Genomic DNA, 13,861 nt, shown 5'->3' with positions numbered 1-13,861 from the left:
AATTTACCGTCGAGATTAAAAAATATATATATATTTGTAACACATTATGTTGTTTTGTTGTTTTTTCTAGTATTTGTAATTTACCTTCGAGATTATAAAATATATATATTTTTGGTTTTAGAGTGTTGATTTATATTTGTCAATCATAATAATCTTATTTTGTAAAGTTTATACTAATATTATTTTGCAATTTTTTTTCTCATTTTTTTCTAGTAATAAAATTATTAATAATAATAAATATGACTAAAATTATTATATTGTTTTGGTGCGTATTGACAATTTGGTTTTTAAATAATCATTTTAATTTTATTATATTCACATCTATTGAAACATTAAAATGTGATTATTAACATTTTGCCACAATAAACAAAATTACATGATTTTAAAAAATGGATAATCATTCAAATTTAACCCCCCCCCCCCCCCCCCCCCCCGGAAAAAAATCCAATACACACATGAATATATGTATAGTACCCTAACAATTTTTTAACATTTTTTTTTTGTTTTTTTTCTTTTTTTTGCAATTATAACAATAATTTTTTTTATTTTTTTTTTTTCAATTCTAGCATCCTACTTACATACATATGCCACATACTTTTACATAATACATAAGAACTTAAAATTCACATACTTTTACATATACCACATATACACAAAATACAAATACATTCACATACACACAAAATAGCATCATACTTTAACCAAATACACATAATTTCACATATATAGATAATAACATCCAAATTATACCAAATACAAAAATTTCACAATCATATACCACATTTACAACAAACATACATACATACATTCACATACACACAATAACATCCTACTTATAACAAATACATATAATTTCACATATATTTAGATAATAACATCATATATATATATATATATATATATATATATATATATATATATATATATGTCTACCAAATACTCATATACCACATACATCAAATATCAAATATACACACAATTTTCACATACAAATATCAAATATACACACAATTTTCACATACAAATATCAAATTCACAAAAAAAAACAAAATAATAGAACCTGTAGTGATGGAAATCAACAGGTAATAGCTGGAAAAACTATTATTCACCCGATGTAGCTACAAATCCAAAACCTGGGAGCCATCCAAAATGTCACAAATCACTTCAACATTATTTGCAAGGATAACATACAAATTAAATTACCAAAACTTGGAAATTTAATCAACACTTTTTCAGTGTTAACAAACAAATTAACAAGGAAATTATCAAAGAAATTTTCAAATCAAATTACCTTAATTTCTTCAAGAACTCCACTTAGAAATTGGTCCCAAATCACACCTTAATCCCTAATACACTTAATATGACACAAGATATGGAGAAATCAAGATGGAAGAAGAAATTTGAGGAAGAACTCGGTAGAAGGTATAAGGGGCGAAGGAGAAGAGGCAGCAAACAGAAAGCAAATGAGAAGAATGAAGTTCTGCGTGTGTTTTTTTTTATCTGCGTGAGCCTTTAGCGGCGACAATTAGGTTATTACCGACGACTATTATCAATCACGGCGACAATCTGGAGGGAAGGGTACCCGGTCATTTTTTAGTGCATCATTAGCGGCGACAATTTCAAGCTTTAGCGGCGACACATATGTCGCCGGTATTAGGTTAGTTGGGATAAGGGTACCGTAACCGTTGGATTAGATATTTGATTGAATGGTGTAGATGTAACGGAAGGGGAAGACGCGGATTCAGGTGATCACCCATTAGCGGCGACTCTAGAGAGTGTCGCCGCTAAAGGTACCTGTCGCCGGTAATAGCGTCGCCGCTAAAAAGTTTCACAATCATATACCACATTTACAACAAATATACATACATTCACATACACACAATAACATCCTACTTATAACAAATACATATAATTTCACATATATTTAGATAAAAAATCATATATATATGTATATATATATATATATATATATATATATATATATATATATATATATATATATATATATATATATATATATTTCTACCAAATACTCATATACCACATACATCAAATATCAAATATACACATAATTTTCACATTTGGAAATTTTCACATAATTTTCACATACAAATATCAAATTCACAAAAAATGAAATAATAGAACCTGTATTGACGGAAATCAACCGGTAATAGCTGGAAAAACTGTTATTCACCCGATGAAACTACAAATCCAAAACCTGGGAGCCATCCAAAATGTCACAAATCACTTCAACATTATTTGCAAGGATAACATACAAATTAAATTACCAAAACTTGGAAATTTAATCAACACTTTTTCAGTGTTAACAAACAAATTAACAAGGAAATTATCAAAGAAATTTTCAAATCAAATTACCTTAATTTCTTCAAGAACTCCCCTTAGAAATTGGTCCCTAATCACACCTTAATCCCTAATACACTTAATATGACACAAGATATGGAAAAATCAAGATGGAAGAAGAAATTTGAGGAAGAACTCGGTAGAAGGTGTAAGGGGCGAAGGAGAAGAGCCAGCAAACAAAAAGCAAATGAGAAGAATGAAGTTCTGCGTGCGTTTATTTATCTGCGTCAGCCTTTAGCGGCGATACTTAGGTTATTACCGGCGACTATTATCTGGAGAGAAGGGTACCCGGTCATTTTTTAGTGCATCATTAGTGGCGACAATTTCGAGCTTTAGCGGCGACACATATGTCTTCGGTATTAGGTTATTTGGGATAAGGGTATCCTAACCGTTGGATTAGATATTTGATCGAACGGTGTAGATGTAACGGAAGGGGAAGACGCGGATTCGGTGATCACCCTTTAGTGGCGACTCTAGAGAGTGTCGCCGCTAAAGGTACATGTCGCCGGTAATAGCGTCGCCGCTAAAAAGTTTCACACTCATATACCACATTTACAACAAACATACATACATTCACATACACACAATAACATCCTACTTATAACAAATACATATAATTTCACGTATATTTTGATAATAACATCATATATATATATATATATATATATATATATATATATATATATATATATATATATATATATATATATATTTCTACCAAATACTCATATACCACATATATCAAATCAAATATACACACAATTTTCACATTTGACAATTTTCACATAATTTTCACATACAAATATCAAATTCACAAAAAATGAAATAATAGAACCTGTAGTGACAAAAATCAACCGGTAATAGCTGGAAAAAATGTTATTCACCTGACGAAACTACAAATCCAAAACCTGGGAGCCATCGGAAATGTCACAAATCACTTCAACATTATTTGCACGGATAACATACCAATTAAATTACCAAAGCTTGGAAATTTAATCAACACTTTTTCAGTGTTAACAAACAAATTAACAAGGAAATTATCAAAGAAATTTTCAAATCAAATTACCTTAATTTCTTCAAGAACTCCACTTAGAAATTGGTCCCCAATCACACCTTAATCCCTACTACACTTAATATGACACAAGATATGGAGAAATCAAGATGGAAGAAGAAATTTGAGGAAGAACTCGGTAGAAGGTGTAAGGGGCGAAGGAGAAGAGGCAGCAAACAGAAAGCAAATGAGGAGAATGAAGTTCTACGTGCGTTTTTTTATTTGCGTCAGCCTTTAGCGGCGACACTTAGGTTATTACCGGCGATTATTATCAATAGCGGCGACAATCTGGAGGGAAGGGTACCCGGTCATTTTTTAGTGCATCATTAGCGGCGACAATTTCGAGCTTTAGCGGCAACACATATGTCGCCGGTATTAGGTTAGTTTGGATAAGGGTACCCTAACCATTGGATTAGATATTTGATCGAACGGTGTAGATGTAACAGAAAGGGAATACGCGAATTCGGGTGATCACCCTCTAGCGGCGACTCTAGAGAGTGTTGCCGCTAAAGGTACCTGTCGCCAGTAATAGCGTCGCCGCTAAAAAGTTTCACAACCATATACCACATTTACAACAAACATACATACATTCAAATACACACAATAACATCCTACTTATAACAAATACATATAATTTCACATATATTTAGATAAAACATCATATATATATATATATATATATATATATATATATATATATATATATATATATATATATATATATATATATATTTCTACCAAATACTCGTATACCATATACATCAAATATCAAATATACACATCATTTTCACATACAAATATCAAATATACACACAATTTTCACATTTGGCAATTTTCACATACAAATATCAAATTCACAAATAAATGAAATAATAGAACCTATAGTGACAGAAATCAACCGGTAATAGCTGGAAAAACTGTTATTCACCCGATGAAACTACATATCCAAAACCTGGGAGCCATCCAAAATGCAAAATGTCACAAATCACCTTAACATTATTTGCAAGGATAACATACATATTAAATTACCAAAACTTGGAAATTTAGTCAACACTTTTTCAGTGTTAACAAACAAATTAACAAGGAAATTATCAAAGAAAATTTCAAATCAAATTACCTTAATTTCTTCAAGAACTCCACTTAGAAATTGGTCCCAAGTCACACCTTAATCCCTAATACAGTTAATATGACACAAGATATGGAGAAATCAAGATGGAAGAAGAAATTTGAGGAAGAACTCGGTAGAAGGTGTAAGGGGCGAAGGAGAAGAGGCAGCAAACAGAAAGCAAATGAGAAGAATGAAGTTCTACGTGCGTTTTTTTTATCTGCGTCAGCCTTTAGCGGCGACACTCGGGTTATTACCGACGAGTATTATCAATAGCGGCAACAATCTGGAGGGAAGGGTACCCGGTCATTTTTTAGTGCATCATTAGCAGAAACAATTTCGAGCTTTAGCGGCGACACATATGTCACCGGTATTAGGTTAGTTGGGATAAGGGTACCCTAACCGTTGGATTAGATATTTGATTGAACGGTGTAGATGTAACGGAAGGGGAAGACGCGGATTCGGGGGATCACCCTTTAGCGGCGACAGGGACCTTTAGCGGCGACTCTAGAGAGTGTCGCCGCTAAAGGTACCTGTCGCCGGTAATAACGTCGCCGCTAAAAAGTGATTTTCTTGTAGTGAATTACTTTGTAGAAGGTGTAAGGGGCGAAGGAGAAGAGGCAGCAAACAGAAAGCAAATGAGAAGAATGAAGTTCTGCGTGCGGTTTTTTTTTTTTTTTTTTTTTTTTTATCTGCGTCAGCCTTTAGCTTATTACCGACGACTATTATCAATAGCGGCGACAATCTGGAGGGAAGGGTACCCGGTCATTTTTTAGTGCATCATTAGCGGCGACAATTTCGAGCTTTAGCGGCGACACATATATCGCCGGTATTAGGTTAGTTGGGATAAGGTTACCCTAACCGTTGGATTAGATATTTGATCGAACGGTGTAGATGTAACGGAAGGGGAAAACGCGGATTCGGGTGATCACCCTTTAGCGGTGACGCTATTACCGGCGACAGGGACCTTTAGCGACGACTCTATCTAGAAAAGTGATTTTCTTGTAGTGAATTACTCTGTTTTTCTTCTTCTTTGTAGGATGCTAGAGAGTGTGAGAGGGGATTAATCGTGCTATAACCCTATCAATGTTCCTTTTATCAAAACTCTAGAATTTCAATACATTCTACAAAAAAAATTCAATAGATGATAAGAATAATCAATAAAATTAAAATAAAAATTGTACAATAAGATAGAAAAAATAAACATAGGGTTCGAGTTGCAAAGAAGGTGAGCTGATAGGTCTCGTTTGGCATCTTCGTCTTGGTCAAAGATTATAGAGAAGAAAATACAAATGTACCTCAGATGGCTATTTGAAAGCAAGCGGTGGTGTGTAGAAAGAACCATCGACTTGGGGGTCTTTGGTGGTGGCAGCAAACAATGGTCACGTTAGTAAGATTAGAGTTTTTGGTTAGAGAGTTGAGAGGATACGCTATTTAAAGAGATAGAGGGAGAACCTTGTAGAAGATACACCGAGCCATAGATCGTTTGATTATAAGGCCATATTCTTCAATTGCATTATAGCCTTAATTTCTTCAAGATTCTTCATACTATTTGTTAAAATAGAAAGCACCAAAGATTTGAAGGCGATTGGAAGAAGATGCAAAATAAAATTGAAGCCCTTTCAGAAGCAAAATGGGTTTATTTGTAGATGCACATTGATGATTGATTTGGAAAGGATAAAGGATTTGAATTTGAGGGTGACACAATCAAATGGATGTGTATGTGTGATATTAGGAAACAAACACATATAGAACATTTATTGATTCTCTAATTTAATAGAATACATTAATGTAATTTAATTAAAAAAACACATAATAACATGCGTTTTTTGAAATAATTCAAAATTTTTGCATAATGACATGTGTCAAAAGGCTTAAGAATATAATAAGCGGTAGTAAAAAATTTTATTTATTAGGATAATAACATGTGTCAAAAGGCTTAAGAATATAATAAACGGTAGTAAAAAAATTTATTTATTAGGATATATATATATATATATATATATATATATATATATATATATATATATATATATATATATATATATATATATATATATATATATATATATATATATATATATATATATATATATATATATATATATATATATATATATATATATATATATATTAGTGACTTTAGCATCAAAGTATGTCCTCAGCTTCTCAACCTGTTAGTTGTTCGAAGTAGTAACAGCCATAAGATCAAAGACATGTTCATGTGGGGAGCCAAATACTCATCAATGGACAATATAACTTTTTTGGACACAAAAGAAGAAAAACGAAAGGGAATACACTATTGGTGAAGGAATTAATCTTGATAACAAATTTAGTAGCTAGATTATTGTATCAAGGTACATATATATGCATACTCACACAAAAGATAAATAATAGTTTTATATCATAACATATAATATATGTTTAAGAATCAATTAAAAAGTTTGGTAACTATAGAATTTAAAGCCTCATCGGCAATAATCTTATACATCCTATCAGTTGGATGAACTGCATCCCAGAATAAATATCTTTCTCGGTCAACACATGCACCCAATCCTCTACAAGTAATACCATATTCAAAAGTTCCTGTTCCACAACAACCCTTTGAAGTCTCTAGAAACCCTGTACATGAAATTATTTAATTCAAAATTTGAACTACACAATATATAATTTCATAAAAAATGGATTACTTAAAGTTGTCAAGATAAAACATTCAAACTTACCATATTTTCTAGGGTTTTGGGTTGCACTTAGAATGAGACTATAAGCATCAATATAGCCTGTTTTCATCCCTAATGATGTTTTTAATGCAACAAGTTCGTTCTTGATCTTGTTATTGAATGAAAGAGCAACATGGTTATATTCGTCGTCACATTTAGTTGTACCCTTTAATGTCTTCACTAAAGGCATACATCCAAATGGAATAACCCCAACAACCACCAATCTTCTTGCTCCTAGAGCATGCATTTTCTACACAAATCCATATTCAAGAAAGGTATTAATTCAATACAATATATAGATTACAAGAATTAAATCTAATAAAAACATAAGTTAATAAAAGAACCTTGGCGTAATCGTGAAAGTTAGAAATTAAGTAATCTCCATATTGTTCCACAGTGTATTGGGCGCATCGTGTAGGCTCCACGTAGTAGTTTTGGAGAAAATCATTGGTTCCCATGCTCAATACAAAAACCGCATTTTTGATGGATTCTGCAGCTTTTTTTGGTCCTATCTTTAGGCTAAGTTGTCGTTTGTAATGTGCAAAATACTTCAATTGATGCGACAAACTCAACACATTCTTCACGTCAATAAAAGATAGATCGAATCAATATTTTGTACTAGTCGTTATAACCATAGTAAATTCAAACAACATAAAGAACGAGGCTAAAAATTGTTTCTTGCAAAGTAATCACAAAATAAATAAATAAATAAATAAATAAGCTTTATCGGTCATAAACACATTTACAATGATTCCTAGGGTGGTAGATAGTGTCGGATATAAAAATGAGCATCTTCTAAAATATCTTAAAGTGGAAAAAATGGTATATTTAGAGATAGTCAAACTTTAATGCCAAAAAAATATAAAATAGGTTAAATTACATAAGTACAAAATGAGCTGAGTATATTTATCTGATTAATTATTTATATATTAGAAAATTAGGAAAAATGTTTTATGTTTGCTTGATGGTATAATATACTAATTTTGACATGTTACCTAAAGATATATTAACTGTAATAAGTAGACATACCGAAACTTGAGCAGTGAGGTTATCATATCCAGAACCAGCGGAAGCAAAACTAACTCCATGCGAAAGATCGAAAGTTCTTTGTACTCCTGGCTCGAGATATGGCCGGATTACTTTCGTATAACCAAGTGCCTCAGCTATTCATAATATAATTTAAAAAAAATTAATATGATTAGAGCATCCATTATGTCGTTGTAAAAAAAAAAAAAAAATTTCAGAAAACAATAAGACACCCTTGAACACCCCGTTAACCACTTTTTAAAAAGTCAACCAATAATTAACTGTTTATAATCAGTTTTTTCGGAAAACAATGCAATTTCAGCCAATAAAAATATTAAAAAAATTAATTAAGGTGTCCATATTGCAATATGGGATGTCTTTTTAGTCAACCCTGAGTCTTGCTAATAAGACACCCTTAAACACCCCATTGACCATTTTTTAAAAAGTCAACCAATAAACAAATTTAAAATGTATTTTGGGATTAGTATTTTTATTATATACTTATTTTATTAATATTTTAGTTTATAAATGATTTATTTTACTGATTTAGCTCAACTTATATTTAAAAAATATTTTTGGGATTACTTATTAAAATCAAACACTACACGGATTTATTGGGAGACATTCAATGTTAGCATTCCAATGTCATAAATAGAAAACGACGTTGCCCGGTTTCTTTCAGTTAATGCAATCCATTAACTGCCAATACAGAAGTATCAGGACAACTATCGGGTTTTGTAAACTTATCCAAAAGTAGGCATAGTTTTGCTTAAAAGTATAATTTCAACTGATGGCTACTATAACAACTTCAAAAATACAATATTTATTCTACCGATAATTCTTGTATTCAAACTAAAGGTTTTACGCCAATTGGCTAAACAACTTCTAATCAAGTATTGTTACAAACTTTTATCATTCTCTACCATCTTTGATAAATGAATTCTACATTTTAATTAAATTTTAATACTAATATATATTGTTTCATTTGAAAAAAACTTTTCAACTAATGTCTCAAAATTCAAATTACGATGGATCATGCAAGAGTCAAGACTGGAAGTTAGATTAATTGGGCCCTCCTTAGCTACGCAATGAAGGTCACCTATAGCTGCTATATAATGGGCCTACTTGAAAACTATCGATCCATTTATATAAGTATAGATATTTTGTACTTCGAAAGTTTGAGTAGATTTGAGTAATAAATAAAAAAAAAAATGACAAACGAAAAGAGTGACTCTAATTTATACTACTATTTATCTATTACTAAACTGCATGGCCAAAAAACATGATATCGAAACAAAGGTGTCATATTTTATGGTAATGTTTTTTTTTTTTTTTTTTTTTTTTTTTTTTTTTTTTTTTTTACTTTAATACTTAATTGCAGTTCATAACTAAAAAAAATTATCTAGACTTTAAAAGTGAATACAAGAAAGCGTGTTTGAGATTATTAACTTATGTATTATTAAAACATATTTTAGGAAAAAGAAATCATAAGCTTATACGATCGCAAAATACAATAAATTGATAAATTATTTTAGTAGTGCTTTGTTTAATTGCTTTTATACATTTAAAATGAGCAAGGTCAATAAAGACAAAAAAAGATTAATTGAAATATGTGTTGCTTTATCAAGAAAAAAAAATCTTATGATTAAGTCACAATATTGTACGTCAGTTTATAATTTATTTTCGAAATTTATTTTTTTGAAAAAAAAAAGTCTGCATCATTTAGTTTGATAGGCTCGTTTGTCATTTTCTATTGGAAAAAAAATAAAGAATGTTTCATTAATTTAGGCAAAACATAAAATAATCAAGATTTTTTTTTTCAAAAAATAAAAGTTGAAATTAAACCATAAACTGAATCAAAATATTAGGACTTTAACAGAGATTTTCCCTAAAGAATGTTTCATTAATTTAGGCAAAACATAAAATAATCGAGATTTTTTTTTTCAAAAAATAAAAATTGAAATTAAACCATAAACTAAATCAAAATATTAGGACTTTAACAGAGATTTTCCCTAAAGAAAAACGAGGTTATGGTTTGTATGGTTCGTTACGGTTATAAGTGTTTATTATCTATATAAGCATTTTTCATACTTACAACAAAAAGAAATTATTTAAAACTATTTATTTAAATCAATAAACATTTTTAATTTTACCTAATCCAAACATTAAATACTTATTAGCAATACCAAAATCACAATAAAGTAACAAACATCTTAACAAATAGAACAAAACAATAATTACCTATGAAATCAGTTGTAAGTCTTCCATTACTAAACCTCCCAGTAGGGTGCCCATCAATGAAGTCCATCCCATATGGCGGAAAATTACTCTTATCAGTTGTATCAAGACGATTGTTATTTCCTGGATCCACACTTGAATCACCGAAAACAAACACACCAGTCACATTATTCTTCGCTGCAATCTTTCGTAATTGCACAACATCAATGGCTTTGGAAGGTTCGAACATGATCACAACAAGAAACATCAACAACATGACCATGGATAACTTCATAGTCATGTAATGCATATTGCTTGTATTTAAATTCTTTATTTATTGCAAGATATAGAAGAGTGTAGAACAAAATGAGTGAGGGTTGTATGGAATATATAGGCCAACAAGGGCTCATTAATTGATGTTTGGTTTGATGATTGAAATCATTTTTTTTTTTTTTTCTATTGGGCATCCAACATTTATTAGCTTCGCATAGTTATTATATATGATCAGTTTTATCATTTAAAATTTATGTTTGATTGTAAGTGGGAAAACGAAGGCATGCATACGTTTACAAAGCGTGTATGGAAAATAGAATAAGACAATGTCGTTTTTTTATTTGTATTTTTGAAAGGTCTAAAACTATGAAATCTTCTTGGGTTAATTGTAAGTGGGTTATGTTATGTCATTGGTTAAAATTTAAAAAGCATAATGGCTCACTAGAGATGATTGTGGGTCCAAACCCGGACCGGATGGCCCGGACCTGGAAAACCTGGAACCGGTTAACGGAATTTTATAGAACTGAAAACCGGACCGGTATATAGGAACCAGTTCCGGTTCGATTCAGGGTACGATACCAGGTAAAATGGGTCTAGAACTGGAAAACCCGGAAACATCAAAGCGGGTAGGTTAGAACCGGATAAAGTGAGTTTAGAAGCGGAAAATCCGGAAAAACCGAAAAGTTTTGGTAATTACTTACTATTTAGTGGGTTGAACTTTGAAAAATTTCATATTGATATCCTGACTTCGGGGGACTGTAACTCATTGAATATGAAACCAAAATTGACAAAATTATAGTCTAAAATTTATGTACAAATTCTAAACTACACTCTAGAAAAAAACCGCATGTCAATCCGACTTTAAACGAATAAGATATGCATGTGTTATCATTTTCACATAATACAAAGTACAAAAACACATAGCTGAAAAGTTGAAATTTTTTAGTTTTGATATCCCGACTTCGGGGGGCTGTAAATCATTGAATATTAAACCAAAAATGACAAAATTATAGTTTAAACTCATGTACAAACTCTAAACTACAAGTTGGAAAAAACGACATGTCAATCCGACTTTAAACGAATTGGATATGCATGTTTTAAAACTTTCACAGAGTACAAAAACACTGAAAAACTAAAAACTTTCAATTTTGATATCTCGACTTTGGGGACTATAAGTCAATGAATAAAAAACTAAAAATAACAAATTTATAGTCTAAAATCATGTACAAGCTCTAAACTACATGTTGGAAAAAACCGCATGTCAATTGGAGTTGAAACGAATGAGATATACATCTGTTAAAAGTTTCACAAAAACCGGTTCCGGCTATAAAAGTGGTTCTGGCTCCTAACACCGGTTTCGGTTTTTAGACCCAGTTTACCCGGACCCGATGGACCCAAACCCAGATTACCCAAAACCCGAATAAAACCAATTTTTAAACCCAAAACCGGAACCGGTTCTATATATTTCGGTTCTAACGGTTCCGGTTCCGGTCTGATTCTAGTTCCGATCCGATTTTCCGATTCTAAATCTCATTTCTATGTTTCACTGCTTGGCTTTTACATGAGCATGATAATGATATCTTGGTCTTAAAATTACTCCATTTGTATTATAAATTGCAAAAATGATATATGTGGTTTGTTATTAGTTTTGGGTACGGTTTAAATCTTTTTAAAACCATAAATATTATATTTTGATATAATTTTGTTATTGATTTGTTCCCATTAAATTTAAAAGACTATTTTATTTTTTATATAATTATTTTTCATTTTACTTACTTATTTTAGTATAATTTCAAAAATTATATGGTTTTTCGTACAACCCAAACCATTTTAAACTAGTCCTTCTGACATAGTTTAGCGGCAAATTTGGTCCCAGTTAAATTTAAAATGAATATTTTATTTTATAGGAAAATAATCTAATATAGTGATATAGTTTCGTTTTTTATACATTTAGTCTTTATTATAACTCTTGTTTAATATTAATAAAGGTATCTATTTTGTATTGTTCAATATATGTTTGATAATTGTGATCCAAAGATGAAGTCGAAAAATCAGATGTTTCTGCCGCCGACGGGGATGTGACAAATTTGTATCATAATATTGACTATAGAGAACTAGTACTTTATTAAGAAAGAACGATTATAGTCTAGAGCTTACTCTCTTAGGTTTATGTATATTCTTTAACCTACAAGTAATACGTACATGGCCGATGTAGGACAAGGGCAAGCGGGGCAGTGGAACTGGGCCCAAAAAATTTAGGGGCCTTTTTGTTTCTATTTTTTTTCTTTTTTTTTTTACTTAGACGCTTCAATCGTTCTTCCTCCTTCGGCCTCCTTCTTCACCATCTTGCGCCGTAAGATCTCATGTTTCCAACGGACCACGATCACTAGTCCCCGATTACCACCATTCTACCCTTAACCACGTCTAAATCCAAACCAACAATCACAACTCCAAGAAAACGAGTTTCAAACGTACCAATGGGATTACTCCTTTGACCCAATTACACATCAATGTTCAAAACGATTCGATTCATCAACAAAAGCTTATCAAACTCCTGATTTCTTCAAATTAAACCAAGCTTGAACATCAATTCTAAGAAATTTGTAAGCCCAACTTCCTCTCCGCTTCTTAGAAATTGTTTCTTTTTAGTTTTCTGATAAAGATTGTGCAATTGATTCTGAGGTTTTTAATTGACTTTGATTTCGGTAGTATTGGGTAGTTGTAAATAACACCTCATAAAAAAAATGTTTTTATTAAGAACGTGGCTCGTAACAGATGGTGTCCAATGAATGGCTTAAAATAACAAGAAAAGTTTCCATGCCTGACACATGATACATTGATAACAATCAATTGATGTTATGAAAAGAGAGACAAACATGTCATTTATTAGAAATTCGGTTAGTTTGTTGGACAAATGGATATGATACAATTTGGGATTTAGCGATTACAATAATGTTAGATTTTTGTGTACTAAAATCATATGAGCACCATTGATTCTCACTTTTTTACAAACAGTTGCATATAAGTCCCTGATCTAATTAACTTCTTATATATTTAGGTGATCACCTCCTACTACTATATATAGATCATTATGAAATACAAGAGTTT

At 31.1% G+C, this 13,861-nt stretch overlaps 1 protein-coding gene and 1 long non-coding RNA gene across 2 annotated transcripts; both read right to left on the bottom strand.

Moving 5' to 3' along the window:
• Positions 1 to 4,169: 4,169 nt before the first annotated feature.
• LOC111901396 (uncharacterized) lies at positions 4,170 to 6,238 on the bottom strand. The gene is made up of 2 exons (XR_002853498.3): positions 5,973 to 6,238; positions 4,170 to 5,874 (listed from the first exon to the last, which is right to left on the bottom strand). It is a non-coding gene; the product is annotated as an uncharacterized LOC111901396 (long non-coding RNA).
• Positions 6,239 to 6,823: 585 nt separating this feature from the next.
• On the bottom strand, positions 6,824 to 10,846 carry LOC111901381 (GDSL esterase/lipase At5g45950). The gene is made up of 5 exons (XM_023897232.3): positions 10,505 to 10,846; positions 8,267 to 8,400; positions 7,582 to 7,815; positions 7,241 to 7,487; positions 6,824 to 7,139 (listed from the first exon to the last, which is right to left on the bottom strand). The coding sequence occupies exons 1-5, from the start codon at positions 10,788 to 10,790 to the stop codon at positions 6,949 to 6,951; spliced, it is 1,092 nt and encodes a 363-aa protein (XP_023753000.1). The 5' UTR covers positions 10,791 to 10,846; the 3' UTR covers positions 6,824 to 6,948.
• Between the last annotated feature and the right edge of the window lie 3,015 nt (positions 10,847 to 13,861).

Source organism: Lactuca sativa, chromosome 1 (assembly GCF_002870075.4).
Source record: "Lactuca sativa cultivar Salinas chromosome 1, Lsat_Salinas_v11, whole genome shotgun sequence".
NCBI classification, from domain to species: domain Eukaryota; kingdom Viridiplantae; phylum Streptophyta; class Magnoliopsida; order Asterales; family Asteraceae; genus Lactuca; species Lactuca sativa.
Note: the sequence above shows the minus strand (reverse complement) of the source record. Positions and strands in the feature narration are given on the sequence as shown.

What these genes read in the sequence shown, in the direction of transcription:
- LOC111901381 (XM_023897232.3), bottom strand. Translation starts at nt 10,790, where the DNA reads ATGCATTACATGACTATGAAGTTATCCATGGTCATGTTGTTGATGTTT. An exon ending in ACTTACAACTGATTTCATAG is followed by an intron (nt 8,401 to 10,504) that starts GTAATTATTGTT and finishes TATTATGAATAG; the next exon opens with CTGAGGCACTTGGTTATACG. An exon ending in ACTTTCACGATTACGCCAAG is followed by an intron (nt 7,488 to 7,581) that starts GTTCTTTTATTA and finishes GGATTTGTGTAG; the next exon opens with AAAATGCATGCTCTAGGAGC.